The 26653-nt window shown below is 42.3% G+C and overlaps 1 protein-coding gene across 18 annotated transcripts in view; it reads right to left on the bottom strand.

Annotated features, from left to right (window-relative positions):
• The window catches only part of ubr5 (ubiquitin protein ligase E3 component n-recognin 5), a 137858-nt gene that overhangs the window by 77964 nt on the left and 33241 nt on the right, over positions 1–26653 (bottom strand). For all 18 annotated transcript variants that reach the window (XM_084336861.1, XM_084336871.1, XM_084336874.1 and 15 more), the window contains 9 exons: positions 20939–21049; positions 19749–19903; positions 15343–15460; positions 14187–14371; positions 13774–13883; positions 8283–8395; positions 6354–6542; positions 1523–1634; positions 434–588 (listed from right to left, as the gene is read on the bottom strand). In XM_084336861.1, the coding sequence (XP_084192987.1) occupies positions 434–588; positions 1523–1634; positions 6354–6542; positions 8283–8395; positions 13774–13883; positions 14187–14371; positions 15343–15460; positions 19749–19903; positions 20939–21049 (1248 nt within the window). The remainder of the gene's footprint in view (positions 1–433; positions 589–1522; positions 1635–6353; positions 6543–8282; positions 8396–13773; positions 13884–14186; positions 14372–15342; positions 15461–19748; positions 19904–20938; positions 21050–26653) is intronic.

The following is a 26653-nucleotide window of genomic DNA, read 5'->3' as shown; positions in this document are numbered from 1 at the left end:
GGGTGGCTCGAGTCCTTAATAATTCTCTTAGCCTTCCCCTTGCAACGCTTGTAGTAAATGTTCTGGAGGGTGGGGAGCCCCCCTCCAATTGTGCGTTCGGCTGAACGTGTCACTCTTTGTAGTCTGCTTTGGTCTTTTGCAGTGCTATTCCCAAACCAGGAGGTGATGTTGCCGGTCAAGATGCTCTCTATTGTACATGAGTAGAAGTTCTTAAGGATCTTCTGGCTAGACTGTTGTTGTGACCCGTGTTCGAACCTTTGTTCTCCCGCACGTGGGAGCACATAGGAGCTCCAACCCCAAAGAGTTAAACCTGTTCAGATGACTGCTGCTACCGAGATCTGGACCATATAGTCATCAAAAAGGAAGTTACTGGAGACGGCTCATCTTTTTTGCCACCTCTAAACAAAGCGTCGCCTCTGTGCTCTGGGCTCACCTGGCCTGCAGTGAAGATGGCCACGTTGCGCTCACTCTGCCCCAGGAAGGCCAGGTTACTGGTGGGGAAGTTGTTCTCCTGCTCCGCTTTGCCTGTGGCCAGGTCAAAGATACAGTACCTCACCCAGTTACCGGTCTTCAGCACCGCATGGACTCCTGCAGGACAGAGGAAGACGGGTCAGACACCTTCCAAACTATTCCTCTAGGGTTCATTTCTCAGACGTTCATTTGTTCTTTCAATGCGCCTAGTCTTTCTCCTGTGGATATGTTGTTCTTATTGAGGGTGATATCGTCTCTGTGAAACTTTGTCTGCTACAGCGTAAAGCTGTGGTACCCCTATCTGACGTCCATGTTCTCACCCCCCCTATCTGACGTCCATGTTCTCACCCCCCCTATCTGAAGTCAATGTCCTCAACACCCCCCCCCCCCCCTAACTGAAGTCTATGTTCTTCCCCCCCCCCCCCCCCTATCTGAAGTCCATGTGCTCAACCCCCCCTGCCTCCTATCTGAAGTCTATGTTCTTCGGTCTTCCCCCCCCCCCCCTATCTGAAGTCCATGTGCTCAACCCCCCACACCCAATGGGAATTCAATTCTGCTATGGTTTGGAGCCACCAGTCATAAATGGGGGAGCGGTGTGGAACTGGGGCGCTGTTGAACTGGGGCGCTGTTGAACTGGGACGCTGTTGAACTGGGGCGCTGTTGAACTGGGACGCTGTTGAACTGGGGCGCTGTTGAACTGGGGAGCTGTTGAACTGGGGCGCTGTTGAACTGGGGCGCTGTTGAACTGGGGCGCTGTTGAACTGGGGCAGTGTGGAACTGGGGCGCGGTTGAACTGGGGCAGTGTGGAACTGGGGCAGTAGGGTGGGTGGTAGGGTGGGGAGGGCGGTTGAACTGGGGCAGTAGGGGGGGTGGTAGGGTGGAGAGGGCGGTTGAACTGGGGCAGTAGGGGGGGTGGTAGGATGAGGGTGTTGTGGGAGTATTTTCTCATTTCCAACTTATTAATACATTTCTTTATCGACTTATTTATCAATTAAAAAAAGAATAGAGATTTATAAAAGAATATATATACATATATACATCAGTGACTTACCTTTGGAGTCAACATTCACAGCCAGAATCTCAGCTTTCTCTGGAATGCAGAGCTTTTTAGGTGTTCGCTGAAAACAATCAGGAACTTTAGGAGTTCCGCCCGTCTTGACGACCTGTTGGCAACACAGAAGGTTGTGGACGTCAACAAACTCTGCAGACAAGAACTCTTTCTCACCAGATCAACACACTCTGCAGACAGGAACTCTTTCTCACCAGATCAACACACTCTGCAGACAGGAACTCTTTCTCACCAGATCAACACACTCTGCAGACAGGAACTCTCTCTCACCAGATCAACAAACTCTTGACATCTAGCTATTCAGCACGCAAGCCACGCTGTTTCCATGTGCAACGAAAACTCCGCGAGCAACAGGTCCAATGGTCTAACATGCTTTGCAATATATATTGCATTACCTTTCCTATCTGTATCAAAGTCAAAATGTTGGTATTGTGACAACACTACAACATACAAAAGCAGCTCGACAACCGATATCCTTTGCGTCTAGTAGGCATCAGCCACTGTGTGATTTTGGTGGTATGTGCTATTGCACAGATGTTTGGCCCTTAGTATGCACACGCACGCACAGTATGATATGTATGTAATAAATAGTTTGTTAATAAACTCTGTTTTTCACTGTGCTCCTACATTTTTGTGTGCACCTACATTTTCCCATTTAGGGGCACATGTGTAGAGCCCTGGATATAGCATGACTACTGCTATGAACATCACGTTTATCACAGAATCTTAATTTTTTTCTGAAACTTTCAAAAGAACTGGCGTTTTTCAAAATGGTATAAAACGGAAATTAACCGATTAAAAAACAATCCGTTTCGACAATGTTGACTGCAAACAAGCCATTGATAAGCGACGGCCATATTAGACAGCCATAATTTAAGATAGTTTATGCGTTCGCAAATATGAGAGCTCTGTCATTGAATATAGCGGTGGCACGGAAAGTGTTAAAAATAAAATATATATATAATATAAAAAAAATGTATCGTCCCCCCCCTCCCACCTGCAAAATCAATGCAACAAATGTCATACGCCTCATTAACTCTGCCTCTTTTTTAACTACAACAAGCACGTGGAGATTCCTCATCAACTCCTCCTCTCTGTGTTGAATACAACAAGGACATGTGCAGCAGACATGTCTAAGAAGTCTGCGACTTTCAGATGAGACTGCAGCTACTGTCCTCAGTGCAGCCACTGAGCCCCGCTTCAAGCAATTAAGCTGGCTATCCGACGAGGAAAAGCAACAGGTGTACACAGAGGTAACTACATTGGCTGAGCGCCTGGCACCGCCACCAACTGACGATGACGGGGATGAAGGAGGCAGTGAGTCGGCTTCAGCGAAAAAGAGGCCTAAAACGGACGATAAGAGAGAGAATGCGACCTCCTTCTGTCTATGGATGAAGATGCAGCACCCCATGGAGAAGTGATCACTGCAAAGAGTGAACTGGATGATTTTCTAAAAGACAAAACTGATGAAAGGTGGACCGCTGGGCTGGTGGAGAATAAATGCGCACCGTTATCCTAAGTTGGCAACTGTAGAAAAGCGTTTTCTTTCCATCCCTGCCACTTCAACCCTTCAAAGCGCATCTTTTCGAAAGCTGGATTTATTGTAAACAAATTGGTCTTTTTGTCACACAACCTAAAGCGGGTTGAGGATGACCGTGAGTAGCACCATCCTCTATAGGCCAATCAAAGCTCAGGTATTGTAGCCTAATTCATTGTTTCCATTTATTAAACCTCAAATGACTGCTTCGAATTAATTTTTGTTCAATTTAACTAAGGCAAGATAAGCGATGCCGTTCGTATTTAGTTTTAGCGGTGTTTGATAAGACACCCAGTCAGTAGCAGTGTCCCGACCCATATACAAACATGTCTTAATAAAACTTGCTTAATTAAGTCTAATTCTGCATTCGTCTCTATTAACTACATATAAATATTTATATAATTTATAGGGCTGGCACGTGGCAGGCTGCCCATCCCGCACGCAAGAGAGCGAGAGCGAGAGAGGGCCCCGGGCCGATCATCTATTAGCATTAATTTCGATTAATTAACTACAGAAAGAATTAAAAGAAATTGATGCATTTAATCGCATGATGATTTTTCTTTATTGTGTAAGATGTTACCTTTCAAAGGAGACCACTCATGCATGTGCTATAAGTATAAAGTATAATAAATCGCAAATTACCCTTTTTCTTCTGTCTGGTTTGTTCATAAAAAAATGTAATAAGAGAAATTGAGATCAAGCAAGAGTTTTTTTTCCAATGGTCAACTGTTCTGGAATGTACTTGAAAGTACTGCGCAGCGGACTAAGCGTCTGTCTACCACCACAGAGACAGTGGGATTGAATCCAGCTGTGGTGCCTCCGAGTTGGCCGACCGTCCATACTAACACAATTGGCAGTGTTAGCGGGTGGGAGGCCGGCGAGGGTGGGTCCTGGTCATTGTAAAAACAGCGACTCCTACAGATCGGTCGGGGAGCCTGCACAGCAAAGTCGGGTCCTGGGAGAGGTAGTGTCATCCTTCCACACGTTACACTCCCCCAGTGAGAGTCTGCGCTGCCAAGTGAAAAGAAGTGGGGATGGGCTACACATGTGTCTGAGGAAGCATGTGATAGTCTCCGCCCTCCCAGACCGACGGTAGGGGGCAGAGCACGCAACGACCAGGTAGGGGATTGGGAATTGGCATAACGACTAACATTGGGATGGGAGAAAGATGGGAAAAAGAGAAGGTTAAAAAAAAAAAAAGTACTGCGTTTTACTTTTACCTTGAAAGTGCTCGAGTTTACAAAAGGTCCTTTGCGCTATATATATTATTCCTAAAATTGCTGCGCTTTGTTAAAAATTGCATTGATCTGTTGGTCTGTGTAGTAGCTAATACAGGATTTTGCTGCTTAAGGCGAGACACTGCAGGTGAATAGTCAAATATACTTTTTTTGTTGATTTTGAGATTGTTATATTTTGCTTCCTAAACATGTCTTCTATGAAACTAGTGACAATAAAACGTCAATAACACACATTTAGTTGTTTATTTTACATCATTTTGCCTTATTGCATCCATAAATGTGCACATATTTAATGGGGAAGTGCCTCATTTGCATATATAAACATAAATTTCAGAAAACTTGCAATATATTTTTTCTTAGTTTATATGTACATAACAAATTGGGAAAGTTTCATAGTGATATCTATTCAAATATGTTTTGCCTATTAGGGGGTACTATACTGTACTACACTGTTTGTAGCCTGTGTGTAGTTCTGTTCAGTTCAATAACATCATTATTATTATTATTCAGTTATCAGGCATGTGTTTAGGTTGTCTATTACTAATGGTTTGATTAGGTATTGTGTTTGTAAATATCTGTTAAAAAAAAATGGCATTTTACAATACAGAACTTTGAAGGCGTTTTCCCAAAAATGAGTTTTAAGAGTTTTTCCTCATACTCTGAGCCAGAAATCTCCACTTCAGTAGCACTCGCATACACCAAACCTTCCAGTTCTATTCATATCTATGTTCTGAAGGTATTTACAGAAGGGTTTGTTGATATCGCATTCATACCCTGATTTATATCACATTTTATTCCTAAAAACATGGCGAAATATGGAATTTTACCATAAAAATGGACTGAAGAGTATTTTCTGATTTATGGAGTGATAAAAAGAGATATCCAAAATCCCCTCTGTAATAACCTTTGGCTCTAATATGTCAACAAAATGAAACTATAATTTTGAAAATGGCTTTATCCAATGTTCAGATTTCTGTCCTGGAATTATATGCAAATTAGTGCATATTTAAGTAGATCATGCCTCATTTGCATATTTAAACATACAATTTCAGAAGACTTGTAATACAAAAAAGTCTTGTCTTAATATAAGTAATCAACTGGGGAAGTTTCATTGTGATATCTATTAGTAAATTATTTTACCCTATTCACCTGCAGTGTCTCCCCTTAAACGTATGTATAATGTATATTCATTGATTCACTCGTATACCAAAATTAATTTGAAAAGTTTTGCTTTTCGCATCAAATATTGATATGAGATTAAAATGTGATTCATTTCTATTAATTAACTATAAAGTCTTGAATTAATTCGATTAAAATGTTTAATAGAGTCCCACCACTAATAATTTATTGTTTGCTTTATAGACGAAGGTTGCAACATAATTATGTAATGTAATGTCGTTGGCTGTGTAACGGAGAGCAGGCGCCCAAGGCAGCGCAGCTCCCAACTCATTAATTGAATTAATGAACCCCCGGGGCCATTGTCGAAGCTTCGAATTCTAATCGAATCTTGGGCCCAGAAGCTTCAACGGCCAAAAAAAGCTTCGAAGGTCAGCCCTGGTTACAGTACACCCCTTATAGACAAGTGCAGATCTACAACATGCGTTCACACTAGGGATGGGTACCGAATTCGGTACTTTTAAGGCACCGAACCGAAACACGTCGGTACTACCGAGTATCGAATCAAGTGAGAAACCGAAAAAAAATAAATAAATAAAAGATTTTATAAATTTTTTTTTTTTACTTTTTTTCTTTTTTTTTAACTTTTTTCTTTTCATGTCAACGTTCACACGCACAATATATGCTTACCTAGGATTTGACTTGATTCAACAACAAAGCAGTCAGAGCAATGGCAAGCCGAAAACGGTTATTTGAAGTTTGGATTTTTTTTTTACGACTGAGGTAGGTAAATAAAATTTCTTGAGACTAAAGTACCGAAAAAAGGTACCGTTGGGTACCGGTATCGATTCACAGGTACCGGTTCAAATGTGAAAGGTACCCATCCCTAGTTCACACACCAGAGGGTGGGACTCTGTCCTACCTGTAGCTCATCTATTCTCAGCAGCCGACAGTCCTGTAGCAGGGAGGACGGGTCAGAGTCGCTGGGGGGGGTGGTGGTGGTGGTGGGGGTGGTGGTGCTGGTGGTGGTGCTGCTGCTGGTCTGGTTGTTCATGCTGCTCGATGTGCCTGGAAACTTCACTGCTACATACGCACCGTCCACTTTGAGCACCTTCAGGAGGAACAGAGGTCAGAGTTCAGATGGTTTCACACAGAACAGGACTCAACATTACATACTACTGCATTCGATTCGCTTAAATGTAAGGATTATTATTACTATGTTCTATTGTTTTATCATTTATATTATTTTATTATTACTTTATTATTATTATAATATATTATTATTTATATAACTGTTCTGTTAGGGGATCAATAAAGGAACACTTGACTTGAGAAACCAGACATGTGTATAGACCTGTCACTCAGTGTGTATAGACCTGTCACTCAGTGTGTATAGACCCGTCACTCAGTGTGTATAGACCTGTCAGACTCAGTGTGTATAGACCTGTCAGACTCCGTGTATAGACCTGTCACTCAGTGTGTATAGACCTGTCACTCAGTGTGTATAGACCTGTCACTCAGTGTGTATAGACCTGTCAGACTCAGTGTATAGACCTGTCAGACTCAGTGTGTATAGACCTGTCAGACTCAGTGTGTATAGACCTGTCAGACTCAGTGTGTATAGACCTGTCAGACTCAGTGTATAGACCTGTCAGACTCAGTGTATAGACCTGTCAGACTCAGTGTGTATAGACCTGTCAGACTCAGTGTGTATAGACCTGTCACTCAGTGTGTATAGACCTGTCACTCAGTGTGTATAGACCTGTCAGACTCAGTGTGTATAGACCTGTCAGACTCAGTGTGTATAGACCTGTCAGACTCAGTGTGTATAGACCTGTCAGACTCAGTGTGTATAGACCTGTCAGACTCAGTGTGTATAGACCTGTCACTCAGTGTGTATAGACCTGTCAGACTCAGTGTGTATAGACCTGTCACTCAGTGTGTATAGACCTGTCAGACTCAGTGTGTATAGACCTGTCAGACTCAGTGTGTATAGACCTGTCAGACTCAGTGTGTATAGACCTGTCAGACTCAGTGTGTATAGACCTGTCACTCAGTGTGTATAGACCTGTCACTCAGTGTGTATAGACCTGTCACTCAGTGTGTATAGACCTGTCAGACTCAGTGTGTATAGACCTGTCAGACTCAGTGTGTATAGACCTGTCAGACTCAGTGTATAGACCTGTCAGACTCAGTGTATAGACCTGTCAGACTCAGTGTATAGACCTGTCAGACTCAGTGTATAGACCTGTCAGACTCAGTGTATAGACCTGTCAGACTCAGGGCTAGATCCACAAAGAATGGATTGCATGGTGCTAATTGCACCCTTACTTACAATTCATTATGAATTGAAAGTGGGGGACCCTGATGTAAACAAGAAGAAAGTCTCTCTCTGGTCTGCATCCCCTTAACAATTGTGTGTATTCAGCCGTACTGTATTGTACCCATTCTGCAATCTGTTAATAAAATGTTCAATCAATCAATCAATCAATCACACACACACACCTTTCCTAAAGCTAGGTGAAACAGTTAGGAGGGGACACACACACCTGTCCTAAAGCTAGGTGAAACAGTTAGGAGGGGACACACACCTTTCCTACAGCTATGTGAAACAGTTAGGAGGGGACACACACACCTTTCCTACAGCTATGTGAAACAGTTAGGAGGGGACACACACACCTTTCCTACAGCTAGGTGAAACAGTTAGGAGGGGACACACACACCTTTCCTACAGCTAGGTGAAACAGTTAGGAGGGGACACACACACCTTTCCTAAAGCTAGGTGAAACAGTTAGGAGGGGACACACACCTGTCCTAAAGCTAGGTGAAACAGTTAGGAGGGGACACACACCTTTCCTACAGGGACGTTCTTCACATCCTCCACAAACACCACCTCCCTGAGCGGCCACTGCTCCTCGTTCACCTTCTCCTCCTCCTTGGGAGCCGGGGTGGAGCGCCTCCGTTCTGCAGGTCAGAGGTCACAGTTAGTAGAGAACAACAAGAGCACAGGGCAGCCTCCGTTCTGCAGGTCAGAGGTCAGTTAGTAGAGAACAACAAGAGCACAGGGCAGCCTCCGTTCTGCAGGTCAGAGGTCAGTTAGTAGAGAACAACAAGAGCACAGGGCAGCCTCCGTTCTGCAGGTCAGAGGTCAGTTAGTAGAGAACAACAAGAGCACAGGGCAGCCTCCGTTCTGCAGGTCAGAGGTCAGTTAGTAGAGAACAACAAGAGCAGGGGGGCCAGGGTGGCGCACCGCATACAGCATTACGATGAAACACGACCGGCCCGGGTTCGACTCCCGGACCGGGCGTTCTTTGCCGAATGTCTTTCCCCGATCTATCTCCCATTCCTCCTCTCTCTCTCTCTATCGGACTGCCCGATAGTAAAAACAATAAAAACTTACCAAAAACATAACTTGTCCGAATAGGACAAGTAACATTTAGAACAACAAGACCACAGGGCAGCGAGCTCCAATACCATAGCCTGTCTTAGTTGCCATGACAACAGGTTGGAGGAGACTTTTCAGAGCTCAGCACCAGGTACATTAGCCCTTGGCTAATGGCTAAGAGCCAACACAGATGTGAAACAGACCATCATAAACAAGCTTTTAGCCTAGCTCCAGAAACACCCAGCTCACTGGCTACAGGTGTCCACCTGGAGGATGACCTGACCTGGAGAATCAACACCACGGCGATAGTGAAAAAGGCACAGCAGAAACTCTACTTCCTGAGAGTACTGAGAAACTACCACCTCAGACAAGACCTGCTTGTGTCTTTTTACCGCTGCTCCGTGGAAAGCATCCTCACCTACTGCATAAATGTGTGGTTCCTCAGCTGCACAGCCGCAGAGAGGAGGGCGCTCCAGAGGGTCGTCAACTCGGCCCAGAAGATCATCGGCTGCCCCCTCCCCTCACTGGAGGGACTATACAACTCCCGCTGCCTCAAAAAAGCAGTAAAAATACTGAAGGACCCACACCAGCCGGGCAACAAGCACCTCGTGCGGCTGCGCTCGGGCAGGCGTTTCAGCGTCATGCCCACCCGGACTAACATACTGAAGTTTAGTTTTTATCCCAGGGCCATATGTGCACTAAACTCGGCTAAATTTTAAAACAGTCTCCCTTGCACCCCCCCCCCCCCCCCCCACGCACACACAACATTAGGGATAGTGCAATTATCTTTACACCGCCCTGTTTTATTTATGCCCCACCCCTGTTTTTATATTTAATACTGTGTTTAGGAATGTTTTTATATTTTTACTAGCACCTAGAGTTGCATTTTTTAATTTCGTTGTAACAACTGTAACAATGACAATAAAGATCTATTCTATTCTACAGCAGGGAGTTTCATTTGAAAAATTGCAGATATTTACCAATAATCATCTGGAAAACGTCCCAATCATAGATAAAAAAATAAATAAAAAATAAAATAGTTAGCATTGGTGCATTGAAAGAAGACCGGAATTCATTGTGATACAGTCTTAGCTGTGAATGATCTGAGCTAATCTCTTAACCTTCACATTTGAACCGATACCGGTACCCGACGGTACCTTTTTTTGGTACTAGTCTCTAAAAATGTCATCTACCTACCTCAGTTGTAAAAGATGTCCAAACTTCAAATTATTCATTATCATTATTATTTATTTAGAACAATTTGTTAATATATATATATATAATATATAATATTGCAGCGAGCGTTGTCTGCATCTAGCTTTGTAAAGTGTAACCACACTTGCGACCATTTTCGGCGCCATTGCCCGACTGCTTTGTTGTTGAATCAAGTCAAATCCTAGGTAAGCGTGTATTGTGCGCGTGAACGCTGAAAAAAAACTGTACCGTGTTTTTTTTTTTTTTTTTAACAGTACCTAAATATGGCACCGGTGGATCTCACGTGAATCGGTACTCAGTAGTACCGACGTGATTCGGTCGGTACCCTTAAAAGTACCGGATTCGGTACCCATCCCTAATTACATCCTCAATTTTATAATCTATATTACTTCTTCATCAATCAATACAAGCAGTCAGATAAATTTACTTTTACTTAGAAAGTTCTTAAATCAGAATGTCAAAATACATTTCTTTACTAGTGTTGCATGATACAGATACTAGAAAGGTATCTCGATTCCCAGCTGTTAAAAACGGTTCAATACTCTTTATTAGTATCAGTATCAATACTTTTAGAATAGCCTGATGCTGTATTTTCTATGAGTTGAGTGGATGCATGACCAGAGCACTACTTAAGCCTGAGCCCTATTTTCTGAAGATCCGGGCCAAATCTACTCGTTCCAATGACAGTTCGATTTGGATTTAGTCACCAGGCGTGCATGAAGAACCGAGAATGAAATCGACTGTATTTACAGTCAGCTATGGCTGGGCGATTAATGGATTTTATCGATTAATTTTAATTCATGATTTAGGATTTTTTTTAATGAAAATCGATTTTCACAACAAAGAAAAAAATACTTAAAAAAAATATGTTTTGGCGAGCTCCCGTAGCTCACCGCGTATCTCGGCGCTATTTCGGCGTCGGGGACAACCGTGCTCGTCACGGATCTGGGGTACACGAGTTCGACTCCCGGACTCGCCATATTTTCTCAGAGTGTCTTCCCCTGATCTATATCCCATTCAACCTGTTTGTCGGAAAAAGCGATAAACGCTAAAAAATGAAGTTTAAAAAAAATATATATATATGTTTTAAGAGTCACCTTTTATTTTACAAAAAGTGATGTTTGGTCAAAGTTAGATTTGCACTTTATTAATCCCAATAGGGAAATGCATTCTTGTTTGATCATCAAGAGGCACCTTTATTTGTTTTAAATGAAGTTTGGTGAAAAAGCAAGTGATTGCACTATTAATCCCAATAGGGACATTCATTTGTTTGATCAAGATGAACCTTTTTATATATATACCGGTATATTAGTGCCGTCAAAATTAACGCTTTAAATTGAGATTTAAATTATATAACGAGTTACAAAAATGTAACGCCGTTAACGCAGTTTTGTTTACTTCCTGTCGCGGCTGACCCATAATGTGTGCAACCAAACCAGATAAAGCGAGCCGCCTGGTTAGAGGACAGTCACTGGCGCGAAGATGGACAAAGGCGGAAAGTTTCACTTTAAAAAGTTGCCATGCGGCTCGTTGGAGAAATGTAAAGTAATTTGAACATCGAGTACATGTCGTCACGTCAGTTAGCCGCCGCGGCTGAGATGAGACTTGCTTTAGCGCAGCGTTTCCTCTCATTTCATTATAGACAGACCTGCGCGGACCTTCAATGGTGAGCAATTGTCATTTCATTAGACACAGACCAGCTCGGACCTTCAACTACCATAGAAGTAGTACGTCTTTGGCGTATCATCTCAAAGCAAAACACCTCCATGGGGCCTCGCCAATCTACGCTGCTGGAGTGTGGTGCTCGTGGGCGGATAACTAAACCTGTAAGTGGACTCTGCAGTCATTTGCGTTAACTGTGAGTAAAACAGAGGAGCGACACTACGCTGAGGCATGCACTGACCATTTTCTGGAGGTTGCAAATGTATGGGAAATCATGTGTTCTCACTCCCCCTCCCCTGTGTGTGTTGTTCTCTCTCTCTCCATGTCTGTGTCCACCTGTTTTCTCTGTGTGTGTGTGTTCTCACTCCCTCTCCCCCTGTTCTCTCTCTGTGTGTGTGTGTAGGTATGTGTGTGTGTGTAGGTATGTGTGTGTGTGTGTGTGTGTGTGTGTGTGTGTGTGTGTGTGTGTGTGAGTTCTCACTCCCTCTCCGCCTGTTCTGTGTGTGTTTTCTGACATGAAGATGGAACACATTTTTGTTGTTATGATTTATATTACTAGTAGTTCATACAAGACATTAACGTCCTCTAAGACAATCTGCACTTTAACATAGGCCTGGGTTGTTTTTATTTCTGTTAGCGCCGCGGATATAAGAAAGGTCATTAAAGCTGAGTCAATGTTATAGAGGGCGGCTAGGTGGTGTAGTGGGCAAGGCACTCGCCACCAGTGTGGAGACGCTAGGATTCGCGTGTTCGAATCCAGCTCTCCACATTGTTTTCAGTTTAGCTGGTCGTCCGCAGTAATACACATTGGCCGTATTACGGGGAGGGAAAACTGAAGGGTGGGGATCGAACGTTGTGAACAAGCGACTCCTACAAGTCGGTTGGTGCGCCTGCGCAGTAGAATCAGGAAGTGTCGGGGGCAGCGTGAGCCTCCCACGCGTTACTCCTCGACACTGAGAGATCGAGCTGCGCAGGTGAAAAGATGCGACTGCTGTTACCTCAAGTACCGGAGGGGACTTGTGCTATGTATGACTTAGTCCACATTGCAGCCAGCTTGTGGGAGGCAAGAAACAGCGTTCGTGACAGGGGAGGGTTGAATTGGATGATACGAAATTGGGATGGGAGAAAAATATAGAAAAATGGGAGGAAAAAGTGGATCAAAAAAAAAAAGCTGAGTCAATGTTGATGGTTGTTGTTTGTTGAGAGTGAAAGCACATCTGTCTCAGAGAGAGGAGAAGGGTTGAGAGGTGTGTGAGAGAGAGAGAGAGAGAGAGGCGTCATCTATTAAATATGGATCAGTGTGTAATATGGTTTTGTCTTGAACATTTGTATTTCACAGGAGAGAAACTGTATTCAAAGATCAAGGACTGAACTTTTTTTTCCCCAGGCAAAGTCATATTCTTATTTTAACCTTCACTGTATATTTTATCGGATTTATTTCCGGTCGAAATACGCGATCTATTGAATACAATTCCTAAACTGATATTTCATTAATAACACTTTAACCTATTGGTAAACAAACGTATTTCTGGAGAGAGAGCGCGAAAGAGCGAGAGAGGATAAGAGTGAACATACTGTAGGGTCAGGGTCAGTAGTGAACATACTGTGGGTCAGGGTGAGTAGTGAACATACTGTATTACTGTAGGGTCAGGGTGAGTAGTGAACATACTGTAGGGTCAGGGTGAGTAGTGAACATACTGTAGGGTCAGGGTGAGTAGTGAACATACTGTAGGGTCAGGGTGAGTAGTGAACATACTGTAGGGTCAGGGTCAGTAGTGAACATACTGTGGGTCAGGGTGAGTAGTGAACATACTGTATTACTGTAGGGTCAGGGTGAGTAGTGAACATACTGTAGGGTCAGGGTGAGTAGTGAACATACTGTAGGGTCAGGGTGAGTAGTGAACATACTGTAGGGTGAGTAGTGAACATACTGTAGGGTCAGGGTGAGTAGTGAACATACTGTAGGGTCAGGGTGAGTAGTGAACATACTGTAGGGTCAGGTGAGTAGTGAACATACTGTACTGTAGGGTCAGGGTGAGTAGTGAACATACTGTAGGGTCAGGGTGAGTAGTGAACATACTGTAGGGTAGCGAGGCACTGCTGGCGATGGAGGAGGTGTCGCTGCAGGTGGAGGCCGGGGAGGGAGGAGGCCCCATCTCGGTCTTCACCAGCTCCGGCTTGCTCTCCGTCCTGGAAGGAAACACAGGAATTCAGGATTTTTATTTGGGCTTTTAAAAGAAGATTTCAAATTGGGAAAGAAAAAAATATATTTGGATATCACATGACTTACATTACGTAGGCATCACATGACTTTATATTTGGATATCACATGACGTATATTACGTAGGCATCACATGACTTTATATTTGGATATCACATGACGTACATTACGTAGGCTCCTTGGCCTAATTGACATTTAATAACAATGAAATTATTCATTTGACTTAATACCGGAATGGCAAACACTATGAGAGTCTAACCCCAGGTACTGACTTGACTTCCTGGGTCTTGGGGGTCTTCTCCAGGTTCTTGAGGCTCTCTGGCGAGCGCAGCTGGAACCTGCAGCTGTCGTTCATGTTCCAGACAGACTCCAACAGCACGCCCACTTTGGGGATCCCAGCATTGACAGAAAAGGCCACTGCACCGGCATGGTAGAGGGGGTTATTCCTCAGGCACACCTAGAGAAGGAACCAAGAAACATACTTAGAACAATGTAAATACATGGAATAGTTCAAATGATAGGAATTCACCAATACTAGACTCTAAAACCAATGACCCCAAAACCAATGACCCATGGTCTTGAGCCCAATTCCACTTTACTCATTTATATTTGTTGCCAAACAAGCACTAGATCTACCGTACTTTTCGGACTATAAGCCGCGGCTTTTTCCCCCATTTTTCGACCCTGCGGCTTATATAACGGTGCGGCTTATATGTGACTCAACGTGACCAAACCCGAAAATGTAAAAATCAAAATATTGCTTTTTTGACTGCATTGAAATGTTATTTATCTGTTCCCTTATTTGCTAAACTTAATACAACTTGTAAATGAGTTAATTCTTGTTATTTGTCCGACAGTATTGTGTCCCAATGCTAATTACATATGGTAATTAAACATTAAAACACCTGCGGCTTATAGTCCAGTGCGGCTTATATATGTACACATCATTCAATTTAGCTGCTGCGGCTTATAGTCAGGTGCGGCTTATAGTGCGAAAAGTACGGTAACTAGGACAGAGGACTGTGTTGTATTTAGACTAGATCTAACTAGGACATATGGGTAAAGAGGACTGTGTTGTATTTAGACTAGATCTAACTAGGACATATGGGTAAAGAGGACTGTGTTGTATTTAGACTAGATCTAACTAGGACATATGGGTAAAGAGGACTGTGTTGTATTTAGACTAGATCTAACTAGGATATTATGGATAAAGAGGACTGTGTCGTTAGGGTTAGGGCTCCCTACCTGAGTCCGCACAGTGATGTAGGGTATGGAGGACTGTGTTGTTAGGGTTAGGGCTCCCTACCTGAGTCCCCACAGTGATGTAGGGTATGGAGGACTGTGTTGTTAGGGTTAGGGCTCCCTACCTGAGTCCCCACAGTGATGTAGGGTATGGAGGACTGTGTTGTTAGGGTTAGGGCTCCCTACCTGAGTCCCCACAGTGATGTTGGGTATGGAGGAGATGCCAGCGCTGGACTTCGGCTTCTTGTTCTTGGCTCGGGCTTTTTCAAGCATCTTCTTCCGTTGACTAAAAGGCACAACACCCCTGTGGACACAAACCAGGACACTGTATTAATAATTATAGTTCAGCTGTAACACCCCTGTGGACACAAACCAGGACACTGTATTATAGTTCAGCTGTAACACCCCCCCTGTGGACACAAACCAGGACACTGTATTATAGTTCAGCTGTAACACCCCCCCTGTGGACACAAACCAGGACACTGTATTATAGTTCAGCTGTAACACCCCCCCTGTGGACACAAACCAGGACACTGTATTATAGTTCAGCTGTAACACCCCTGTGGACACAAACCAGGACACTGTATTATAGTTCAGCTGTAACACCCCCCCTGTGGACACAAACCAGGACACTGTATTATAGTTCAGCTGTAACACCCCTGTGGACACAAACCAGGACACTGTATTATAGTTCAGCTGTAACACCCCTCCCTGTGGACACAAACCAGGACACTGTAACAGATTATTACATGACCATTAGCAAGTCACATCGCAGTCCAGCTGGCCAGCCCCTGTATGCTTGCCTACTAGCCAGACTGTCCTTATTGTAGTGTTGTCAAAAATATCGAAAAATCTATACATATCGATACTTATACTTTAGACCGTATTTTAGTATGAATATGTGAATTAAAAAGTATAACGTTGCTACACCCTGAACAATAGATCTAGGACGTTGAATGGGCCATAGTAATGTCAATTGAGCAATACAATTTAAAAAGTTATAGCCCTGCAAAGAAGGGGAACTTCTCCATGTTAAATAGGGCTGGCGAGGGATGGTAAATTATGAATTTAACCCCGGCGATCAAAGGGTTAAGAGTTGGACAATATCGGTACATCGGTTATCGGTTAAAAAAAACAATATCGAACATCCCTACTAGAGCGTGAATGTACAGAATATGTTTTAAACTGTTTTTATATTAGCTTTGATATCCTTTTATTTATTTTCTGGCTTAAACATCTAGCCCAGGGAGTACAACTGAAAACTAGCAAACCTGCTAATGTTGGCATATTTACAGTTTTCATTTGTGTTCATTTATAAATGTATAAACTGTTGATTGATATGCACTGTCCCTGATCAAATAAACTGAGTAAACTAAACTGTATTGTAGTTCAGCTGTAACACCTTGTATTATAGGGACTGATACCTCATCATTCCATTGTAGTTCTATTTCAAGATTCAAGAGATTTATTCGTCACATACATACACAAGACAAAATGAAGGTGGCCATGCCCGCCTTGATTGTGCAAAAAAATACAAATAGAATAAAATAGATAATAATAGACATGATAAAAGGTACCAAGATAAAAATATAATGCTAAGCTTATGAATTAAAGGTAATGAGTCCTATATACACTACTATACAATATACAGTTATGCTATATGTAAGTTATGTAACTATACTAAACTAAACATAACTAAAACATAGTTTCAGGGATTAAAGCAAAAAAAAAATCCTCCTGACTGAACTTTTTTTCAGGCCAAGTCATATTCTTATTTTAACCTCCAATGTATTTCTTTTTTTAACACTTTCAGAGCCCAAGCTTAATCTTGATTTACCGCTTGAATGCCCACCATCCACTTCAATGTTAGCGTTAATAACGCCTAATCTATGTTTTAAATTATGGCTATGTGTCTAATCTGCCCGTCGCTTATCAATGACTCATTTTCCAGTCAACATTGTCGAAGCGGATTGTTTTTTTATCGGTTCATTTTCGTTTTGTAGCATTTTGAAAAGCCCTCGTTTAAGGAAAATATAAATATTCCATGATAATCGCCCTTTACCTGAATATTCTAGAATACACAAAAACGTAATTTTTCGGCCTATTTATGAATAGTTTTCAAATAAACGCTAGATTATCGATAGTATATGTGTACGTATGCACGCTATATAGGCGATCTGAAAAATCGATTCTCTGATTTCCTCAAAGCGATCGCGCACAAACAGACACATCACACATAGGGCAAACGCTGATATCTCAGCGAATACAACTGATTATCCCAAGACTTGTAAAATAGATTCCTTACCTCAGATCAGATGTTCTCCAAAAAGATCATTCGAATTCCTGATCACCATTCCAAAAATCGATCGCTTTTATTGATCCAACGCTACATACTGTACATATGTATTCCACGCTGTTCTGAGGCTCCACAATGAATCCGATCGGCTCGGGTTACATGCCTGAGAAGTAAAATGTGGATTCCGGATTTTTCTTTTCTCATCCATTTTCATTGAGTCCATTCCAAAAGGGTGCATTACCATCTGGGAGACGATAGGGGGCGGTTTTTTCACATCTGAGCTCCTACAGGGGCTGCATACCAACGGGAGACTCGGTTGATGAAATATTAATTCAGATCGCTAATAAAAAAATAAAACGCTAATTGTCGTCGTGGGCATTCAGGCATTGGCCTGATAAAACGTCTTATCACGTTTTGGGCATTGAAAGTGTTAATAGCGTTAGCATTTTAAGGGAGCCTACTTGTAGAGCCTACTGTCCTGACTGTGACTATAGACCCTACTGTTGTGGTTGTTGTGCCAGGCAGGGAGGCTGTGTGCTGGAGAGCGTGAATGCAAGTCTTGTGGCTAGCTTCTGATTGATGGCGAGCTAGCACCCTTTTCCCATTACTTTGAACCATGAACTAAACGGCTTGTTATCATACAAACAAGGGACTAAACACGTTTCGCAATTATGCCACAACAACAATGGACAGTCTCCTCCCCACCGTATGTATATCTTTTTTACCACCCACCCACCCGCTCCTAATGTACAGTATCCTCCTCATCATGTATATATTTACTGTTAGGATCTCTGGGTAACAGTACTGTATTATTTGCATATCGTATATGTGACAAATGTAACAGTACTATATACCTGTAAGTCATGTATGTCCCTATGTCATAAATGTCATGCATGTTGTGTATGTCATAAATGTCACTATGAATTGAAAATGGGGGACCATGATGTAAACAAGACAAACGTCTTTCTCTGGTCTGCATTCCCTTAACAATTGTGTGTATTGCTACTGGATTTACCAGATCCAGAGTGAATGAATGAATGAAAACTTTATTTAATAAAACGAGACCCTCTTCTTGGGACCAAGTAATGTTTCGTTGATAATCCAATGTACAGTTACCCCCCCACCCCGCCTACCCAACCCAACTTTAATGCCTGTAGTTATGTTTTTTAAAGTGACCATTGCTTTTTCCTAAAGTGACCTGTAGGGGGGGTTTATTAGAGAAGTTTATTAGGGGGTTTATTAGAGAATGATGACCCTGAATGTTGACGTTATCCAGGTGAAAAGTTAACTTCATAAATCATTTGATGTATAATTAAATCAAATGAAATGCGTTTGGGTCTGAGAGTGTGGCTGTTCTGCCGTTCTGCAGCTGGATACTAGTGGTTTGTTTTGGCAAAATTCTTCTGCTCTGTGCGACAATAAATAAATGAATGATGATATGCAATTTAAAACCAAAACTAAGGCCTCAGTATGAGTTTAAGACATGAACATGGTCATGTTTGTTGAAAAAGAAAATTATTGGATCGGGAAATATCGGTATCGGTAGAAACTCAAAATCACATGATCGGGATCGGATCAGGAGCAAAAAAACGTGATCGGGACATCCCTAGTCGTCCACAAACTTCACTATGGAGTCATGTGTGTACAGCGAATAAAGCAGGGGGCTAAGGACACAGCCCTGGGGGGACCCGATGCTCAGGGTGATTGAGTTGGAGGTATAACCCCCCACCCTGACCACCTGGGGCCCGTCAGAAAGTCAAGGATCCAGGCTCTCAGGGTGGAGTTCAGACCCAGATCGATCAACTTGTCAGCCAGTCTGGTGGGGACTATGGTATTGAAAGCTGACCTATATAGTCAATGAACAGCAATCTCACATAGCCCCCCTTCTGACTGTCAAGGTGAGAAAGGGTGCTGTGCAGTACCTGGGAGACCGCGTCGTCAGTGGACCGGTTTGTCCTGTATGCAAACTGCAAAGGGTCCATGGTACTAGGGAGGGAGGCACAGATGTAATCCTTGACCAGCCTCTCAAAGCCTTTCATGACCACAGAGGTGAGTGCCACCGGTCTGTAGTCATTTAGGCCTGCTGGGGAGGTGTTCTTTGGTACAGGGATTATAGTGGACACCTTGAAGCGGGCAGGGAACACGGACTTGGCCAGGGAAAGGTTAAATATAGTGGTGAACACTGGGGCTAGTTGGTTAGCACAGTACTTAAGTATTCGTCCTGTTACACCATCTGGGCCAATGTAGTTCTATGACCTAATCACCAGCAGTACAGGTATAGAGAGGCTGTACTCACCACCAGTACAGGCTGCTCTCCAGCTGTGTGCAGGTATACAGGGCGCAGCAGTGCAGGGACAGCATGCGCTCACCCTGCAGCTCCGGGAAGCTCTGGGCGCTGTGCTCCAGCTTGGAAGCCACTGTGCTCAGAGTGTCATCCACCCAGGTGGCCACCTGGAGGCAGGAGCACATCATTACATGAGGACCATGTGTGAATGTTAACTAGGCTTCTTACTGTACTACTAACCTTACAGTACTAACCTTACTGTACTACTAACCTTACTCTACTAACCTTCTTACTGTACTACTAACCTTACAGTACTAACCTTACTCTGGCATGTTCTGGCAACATATTTTGGCTAAATAAGCCTAGTTTTATAAATGTGTATTGATAACAGTGCTGTAATTATTTTTATTTTTATTTTTTTTATCTTTTTCCCCCTCCATTTTCCTCCGATTTTCTCCCATCCCAATGTTAGTCGTATGCCAATTCCCAATCCCTTCCTGGTCGCTGCGCACTTACCCCCCACAGTCAGATCATCTGGGAGAGTGGAGGCTATCACGTGCTTCCTCCGACACACGTCCAGCCAATCAACCGCTTCTTTTCACCTGGCAGCGCGGATCCTCCCTGAGAGGGCGTAGCGTGTGGAAGGATCACACTATCCCACTCAGGTCCTATCCGCGCTTAGCAGGCGCCCCGACCGAACTGTAGGAGTCGCTGTTTACAACGACCCAGACCCACCCCGCCAGCTTCTCCCACCCTCTAATACAGCCAATTGTATTAGTGTGAACGGCCAGCCAAGCTGGTGACAACCCCGGAGCTGTGAGCTGGATTCGAACAGGCGAATCCAGCTCACAGCTTCGGGGTTGGTGACGAACGCAATCTCCGCTACGCCACCTAACCGCCCTGTAATTACATTTTCTAATAAATATGCATGATCAAGTTCAACAACGTGTGCTTTTATTTTGATATTCCTTAATTCCACGTTGAAATTACGCGATACATTGTGTGTGGGGTCGCCCAAAGAAATCCTAAATAAAATGGGGTTGTGGTATAAAAAAGTTTGAGAACCCCTGTGTTAAAAGATCCCATCCAGATCATGAATTTCTAACCCTTACAATGTTCTATATTGAATATATATATATATACACACAAACCAAATAAAACGTAACCGTTTCAAGATGAAAATAAATGTTAGATAAGATTACCTTGTTAGTCTCTGTGGCTACGGTGGCTCTGATGCTATTGGCAGACAAGAAGGTGATCTTCTCATTGGCCAGACCCAGGAACGACACACGGGGGTGATGGATGGAAGGGTTCTGATTGGACAGGAGGGAGGAAGTTACTGTCTGTATGAGTGTATTGCTGCATACACAGAAATGTATACTTTAGTCTGTATGATAGTGTATTGCTGCACACATAGAAATGTATTTGATATCTTATGAGGAACCTGTACTTATAAACAGCTATACTCGGAAGAAAATGTTACTGAATACTTTAATTTTAACCTCTTAACACATTCTGTGCCATAAACGGAATAAGTCGTTTTTGGATCATTTGATCTTTTTACTTTGATCCCCGTTCTACACAGTTGCCCAGAGCGATCTGCATCATTTAGGCACGTCCCGACACATTGGAACTGCATTCTGACCGACTATCACCAGGTGGCAGTATCGTCCCGTGTCTGAACTGCATGGGGCTCTGGGCTGATAGTCAGCTTCACTCAGTTTCTCGTCGCGAGTGGCCACTCCTTCTCCTGGGACAGAGATTCACAGTTCTCTCCTCGGGGATTCCGTTGCATAAACGTATTTGACCATCGAAACGTGTATAGTCATATACTAGGGCTGACCCCCTAGTAAATACCTCCCTCTTTCGACTAATCGGTCGAAAGGAGCCGTAGTCGACTGGCCAACCTCTTAGTCGAATATAATAAAAAAATAAAAAATAAAATTATTTAAAAAAAAAGAATTATCATTTTTTCAAAAAGAAAGAGGCCTAGAAGCGTGGCTAACGCTAATGGCACGCATACCAGAGGCTAACTGCCTATGAAAACAGGCAGAGGCACTGAAAGAGGATTTCACCCATCTAATAAATACACTAGACTACAAATATCATGATGTATCCATCAGTGAACCAATTGCATGCTTTTGCAGAGGACAAGAAGCCTTCAGTCGACTCCTTCAGACATTAACACTATGTGGACCGTCCACGTATATATACGTGTTTCGATTCCACCCGTTGAGGACCAGAGCCACGAGTTAACTCGTGGCGAGTTGTTATTGTTTTATTCCATATTAATAACGCTATTAACGTCCGCGATCGACTTGCAGGACCTACCCACATATTTGATTTTCGAAACATGCAATACCGGCCAGATCAGCTTAGGGGCGCCATCGCTCCACTGCAGTATCATTAAGGGCGATTGAAAAAAAAATATTTTCACTGTCTGTGGGCGTTTCATATGAGCCTCGGTTCCAAACGATCCCATTACCGAACGCATATTTCAGCCTGGAATAATGGGATTTATGATTAGCCAATGGACATATGGATCTACCAGATTCCGATGACTAATGACGAAATGCTGCCGGCGATCACTATTCACCCAAATTACAGCTGGATTGGACATTGTTTTAAAACGTAATGTGATCGATCAGTGAAAATGGTATATTGAACACACTGAATTGCTAATCAATAATAGTAATCGGCGTTCCCCGCCGCCCCCATTTCATCCATAGATGCTCTGTAATAGTCAGGATGCTACGCAGTTTGTTTTATTTCATTCGTATATATACAGCAGAAATAGCGTTTGATATAACGTGACTAGCCTTTAGCCTATTATCTAGCTCCCCAGAAAAAAACCGAGGAGAAAACTGCGATAAACCTTATATTCACGGCGCTATAAAATGACAACCAACCGATGGATTTTTATTTTCTTTAAGCCATTATGAAGGCACGGTTTATGCACTCAAGTGACAATGAGAATGGACAGATAGCAATACTATAAATTATATATATAGCTGTTAGAAAGTACATCGGTTTGTAAACAAACCTCTGTCCTCTGGCCTATAAATCGGCGCTACATGCTGGTCGTCAATGTGTTAAGCACCCCCCACAGCCAAAATGGAATGATAAAAAAATATATATATATATATTATTATAATATTTTTTAGTCGACCAATAGTCTACTAACGGCAAATTTTGGCCAATCATAGTCGACCATCCAAATCCTTAGTCGGGGACAGCCCTATCATATACACTGGTAATCGCGATGGCGATGCAATCACTTGGAATTATTCTCTTGGAATACCTTCTGGCTAAGGTAAGGTACATTCTATGTCTATTTTACCTAATCTGAAACGTGTTTTTGTAACAATCACAGTTCTGTGTTTCAACCAGGGCTCGAGACTAACGATGTCCCGTCGTCCCGGGGACGATCAGAAATCATTGCCGGGACACAAACGGGACGAAGAGGATTTTTTTCTTTTTTTCACAGGAAATGTCAATTAGCCGACTGTCAGTGCACGCACATATTGCTGTCAAACGGTGCGTGTCTCGTGCCGACTTAGTTGACAGAGAGACGGCAACATTATCATGTGGGGTTCACTGAAGTCTAAACGTTGCGTGATTTGCCGAATCCAATGACTATCTCCGCCGTCCCAACGCAGCTATACGCTAATCCAGCATCAAGCTCCCGCCCACCATTCTGATCAGCAAACCACAGGTCGCGCTGCAGCAGCCCCAAATTGATCTCGACATCGAAAAAGAAAGGTTAAAAGATGCCAGGAACTGGTGATACTTGCTGTGTGCGTGAACATAATCCCTTGGACATGAACTGACGGTACATTTTTATTGATATATCATTGGGATCCCCCTCCGAAATTGGTCAACACGTCACCATGCATTTTGGCCGGAGCTTTAAAAAAAGCACGGTGGACACTGGACGCGCGGTTTATTGAATGAATGGTAAAACGGATTATATTGAAACATAGTGCGAGCACTCACAACAACTATTCACACAATTTATAACAGCCCATATTTATTATAGTTGACAGTCGCACGAGACCACTATACAAGAACCGTGAAAATATCAGAATGTTATAAAAATAAAAATAAACGCTATACTGGCATCCTCTCGGTGAAGAGAGCACCGCAAATATGCTGCGCTATTTGAAGAGGATAAACACAGCAGAAGAAGATGGAGAACAGACACACACTGACCAACAGGGAACTGCATCCAACAATACAACCCCCGACTCTAACGTAAGGACACATTTAAATAACAGAAGTGTAATGTTATCCGCAACGCCCCAACCCTGGACACCTTCAAAACTGCTCTAAAAACACACCTTTTGACCAAGGCTTTTCCCCATCAGTTAGTTTAGATTAGATTAGGTCCATTATCCATTATCCCTAACCTTCCCTCATCCCCTTTTTCCCCCCTATTTCCCTAGCCCTATTTTTTGTCCTGATTGTGAAGCGACCTTGGGTTCTATGAAAGGCGCTATATAAATTTGATCTATTATTATTATTATTATTGGAACTGTATATTATCAACACGTTCTAGTTATAGCTGCTTATTATCTTTGTGCTTACAATAATCAAAAGGTAAGGTACACACAGTTGGTCTCACCCTCTGTGCCATTATCAGCACAAAATATGTCCCCATATGATCAAATTGACGTTGATATATTATATATATAAAAAAAAATTGGGACGGTTTACATTCACTTTGGGACGGTTAAAACTGTATTTCGGGACGGTTCTGGGACGGTGGTGAAAAAAGTTAGTCTGGAGCCCTGGTTTCAACGGACGAAAAACATGCTCGGCAAACGCGATCATAGTTTTGAGTTAAAACGATTTTGTGATGATACATATATACAAGTCATATACCTTTGATATGGGAGTATTCAGGGTTTCAGGGGATCAGCCAGAACGGTTTGGGCTTATTGCACATAACGTGTTTTATCTCGCGATCTATGAAAAAATACTATTATCTTGGAAATGCGATGTTTAGCGTGTAATAAACTAGAGCGTGTGGAAACAAACTATTATTCCCATGCTGGACTACAAGTAATGTTTGTCGAAATGGGCCACACCGTGTCTCTACAGCTATAATACAGAACACAAACACAGCTTCGCAAACATAGTGCAACGACCACGGAAACGACTAGAAAGGCTGGCATTCTAAAGGTAAATAAACCAAACAGAGTGGCACTCAAAGCCCAAGCCATATTTTCAGAAAATTTGCCTAAAAATACATACCAAAGTAAATGCAAGATTGCTCCACTTCTACAAGGCCCATTTGCATGTTATTGGTATCTAGGGACATCTATGGATCTCAGGGAATAGGCATTGCAGATCAGATATGACTAAGATCCAGCAATATCATATCAAACTTACCACAAAACATCTCGTCAGGAACATATTTTAGGTTAAAGTCAGTCAAGGATGCACATTGCAATGAGCTTTTTTGTGCAACATTACATAAAGACAATGGACCTCATAAGTTTCCTCGTAAATAACCTCATAAAAAGTTTGTAAGAGGAAACCTACGATAGTCATCCTCCTGATCCCTGAACGCGTGGAGGTGCTCGCAAGATGCAAAAATGACCGCAACTGAATGAAGAACATCACTGAAAGCAACGTAAAACTGAAATCATGTTCACGTACACCTGAATTAGCATACAGAAACGCCCCACCAGCTCCTTATAAAGGCATGAAGGACCGTGTGCAAACAGATTCAACAGCTCCTTATACCGGAGGCGAGAGGCTAAGCATTGCATCTGGGTTGTGCCGACCCCATATTCAACAGGTAGCGCGGAAGCGATTTGCAACTGATCAAAAATTTAATTAGATCAAATGTAGTCATTATACAGCACAAGTACAATACAATTAATGTAATGTACATTAGTGCGTTGTTACTAATAAACTATAGATTTATCATATATATTATTAAATATATAGCTTACATGAAAGGAATGGTGTGCCGAGAGTAGAATGTAGATGTGTCCATTCTATTCCACTATAGTTATATAAATATATATCGTACGTATTTATTTATATATATATATATATATATATTAGGGCTGTCAGTTTATCGCGTTAATTAGATTAATTAATTACACAGCAAATTATCGTGTTATGAAAATGTATGCAAAATTAATTATTATTATTTTTTTTTTTATCTCATTCATTCCATAATAACAGAATAAACATTTATAGACTTTTTTTTTTATAAAAATGGTCCATTTGCATGTTCTTGGTATCTGATTCTAGGTATATCTATGGATCTTAGGGAATGTATTCCCAGTGTCAGAAATACTGTGTCCGTTACTAGGCTTGAGTAAATTGTAATGAACCAAATGAGAATATCAATTCAATAAAAAAAAAAAAATCTAAGCAAATGAATAAAGGGAAGATGATTAAACAGAAGGTTTTGTAGAATTCTGCCATCCGGACACATGCAAATCCTGTAATTAATTAGATTAATATTTTTAATCGCCTGACAGCACTAAAAATATATATATATATATATATATATGCACGATTGAGTTTAGTTCTTATTTATTTATTTATGTATTTATTCACTGTCATTTGCAATGTTTGTAGGGCTTTTATTTATTTTTGGACATCACAATGCCTCATTGAGGCATGACTATAAATGTAAAACATGTACTTTTTATTATAATTTATTTAATTCCGATGATGTCTTTAGAATCGTCGTGAACGCATTCACCATGATTTGTCCTAAATTAAGTTAATAACACGAGCACACACCAGTCTGTCCGACTTACGACTGCCTTTCTGCGCTCGTAAATCCTGCTCTTAGCTACGAGCAAATCCCAGAGAAGGAACCGTTTGAGAATGCCAAAATCGTAAGCGGAGTTAGGATGAAATTTGCTCATAACCAGTGATGCAGTGGT

The sequence above is a fragment of the Notolepis coatsorum genome (genome assembly GCF_963971535.1).
Source record: "Notolepis coatsorum genome assembly, chromosome: 19".
NCBI lineage: Eukaryota > Metazoa > Chordata > Actinopteri > Aulopiformes > Paralepididae > Notolepis > Notolepis coatsorum.
This window is presented reverse-complemented; position numbering and strand designations above follow the sequence as displayed.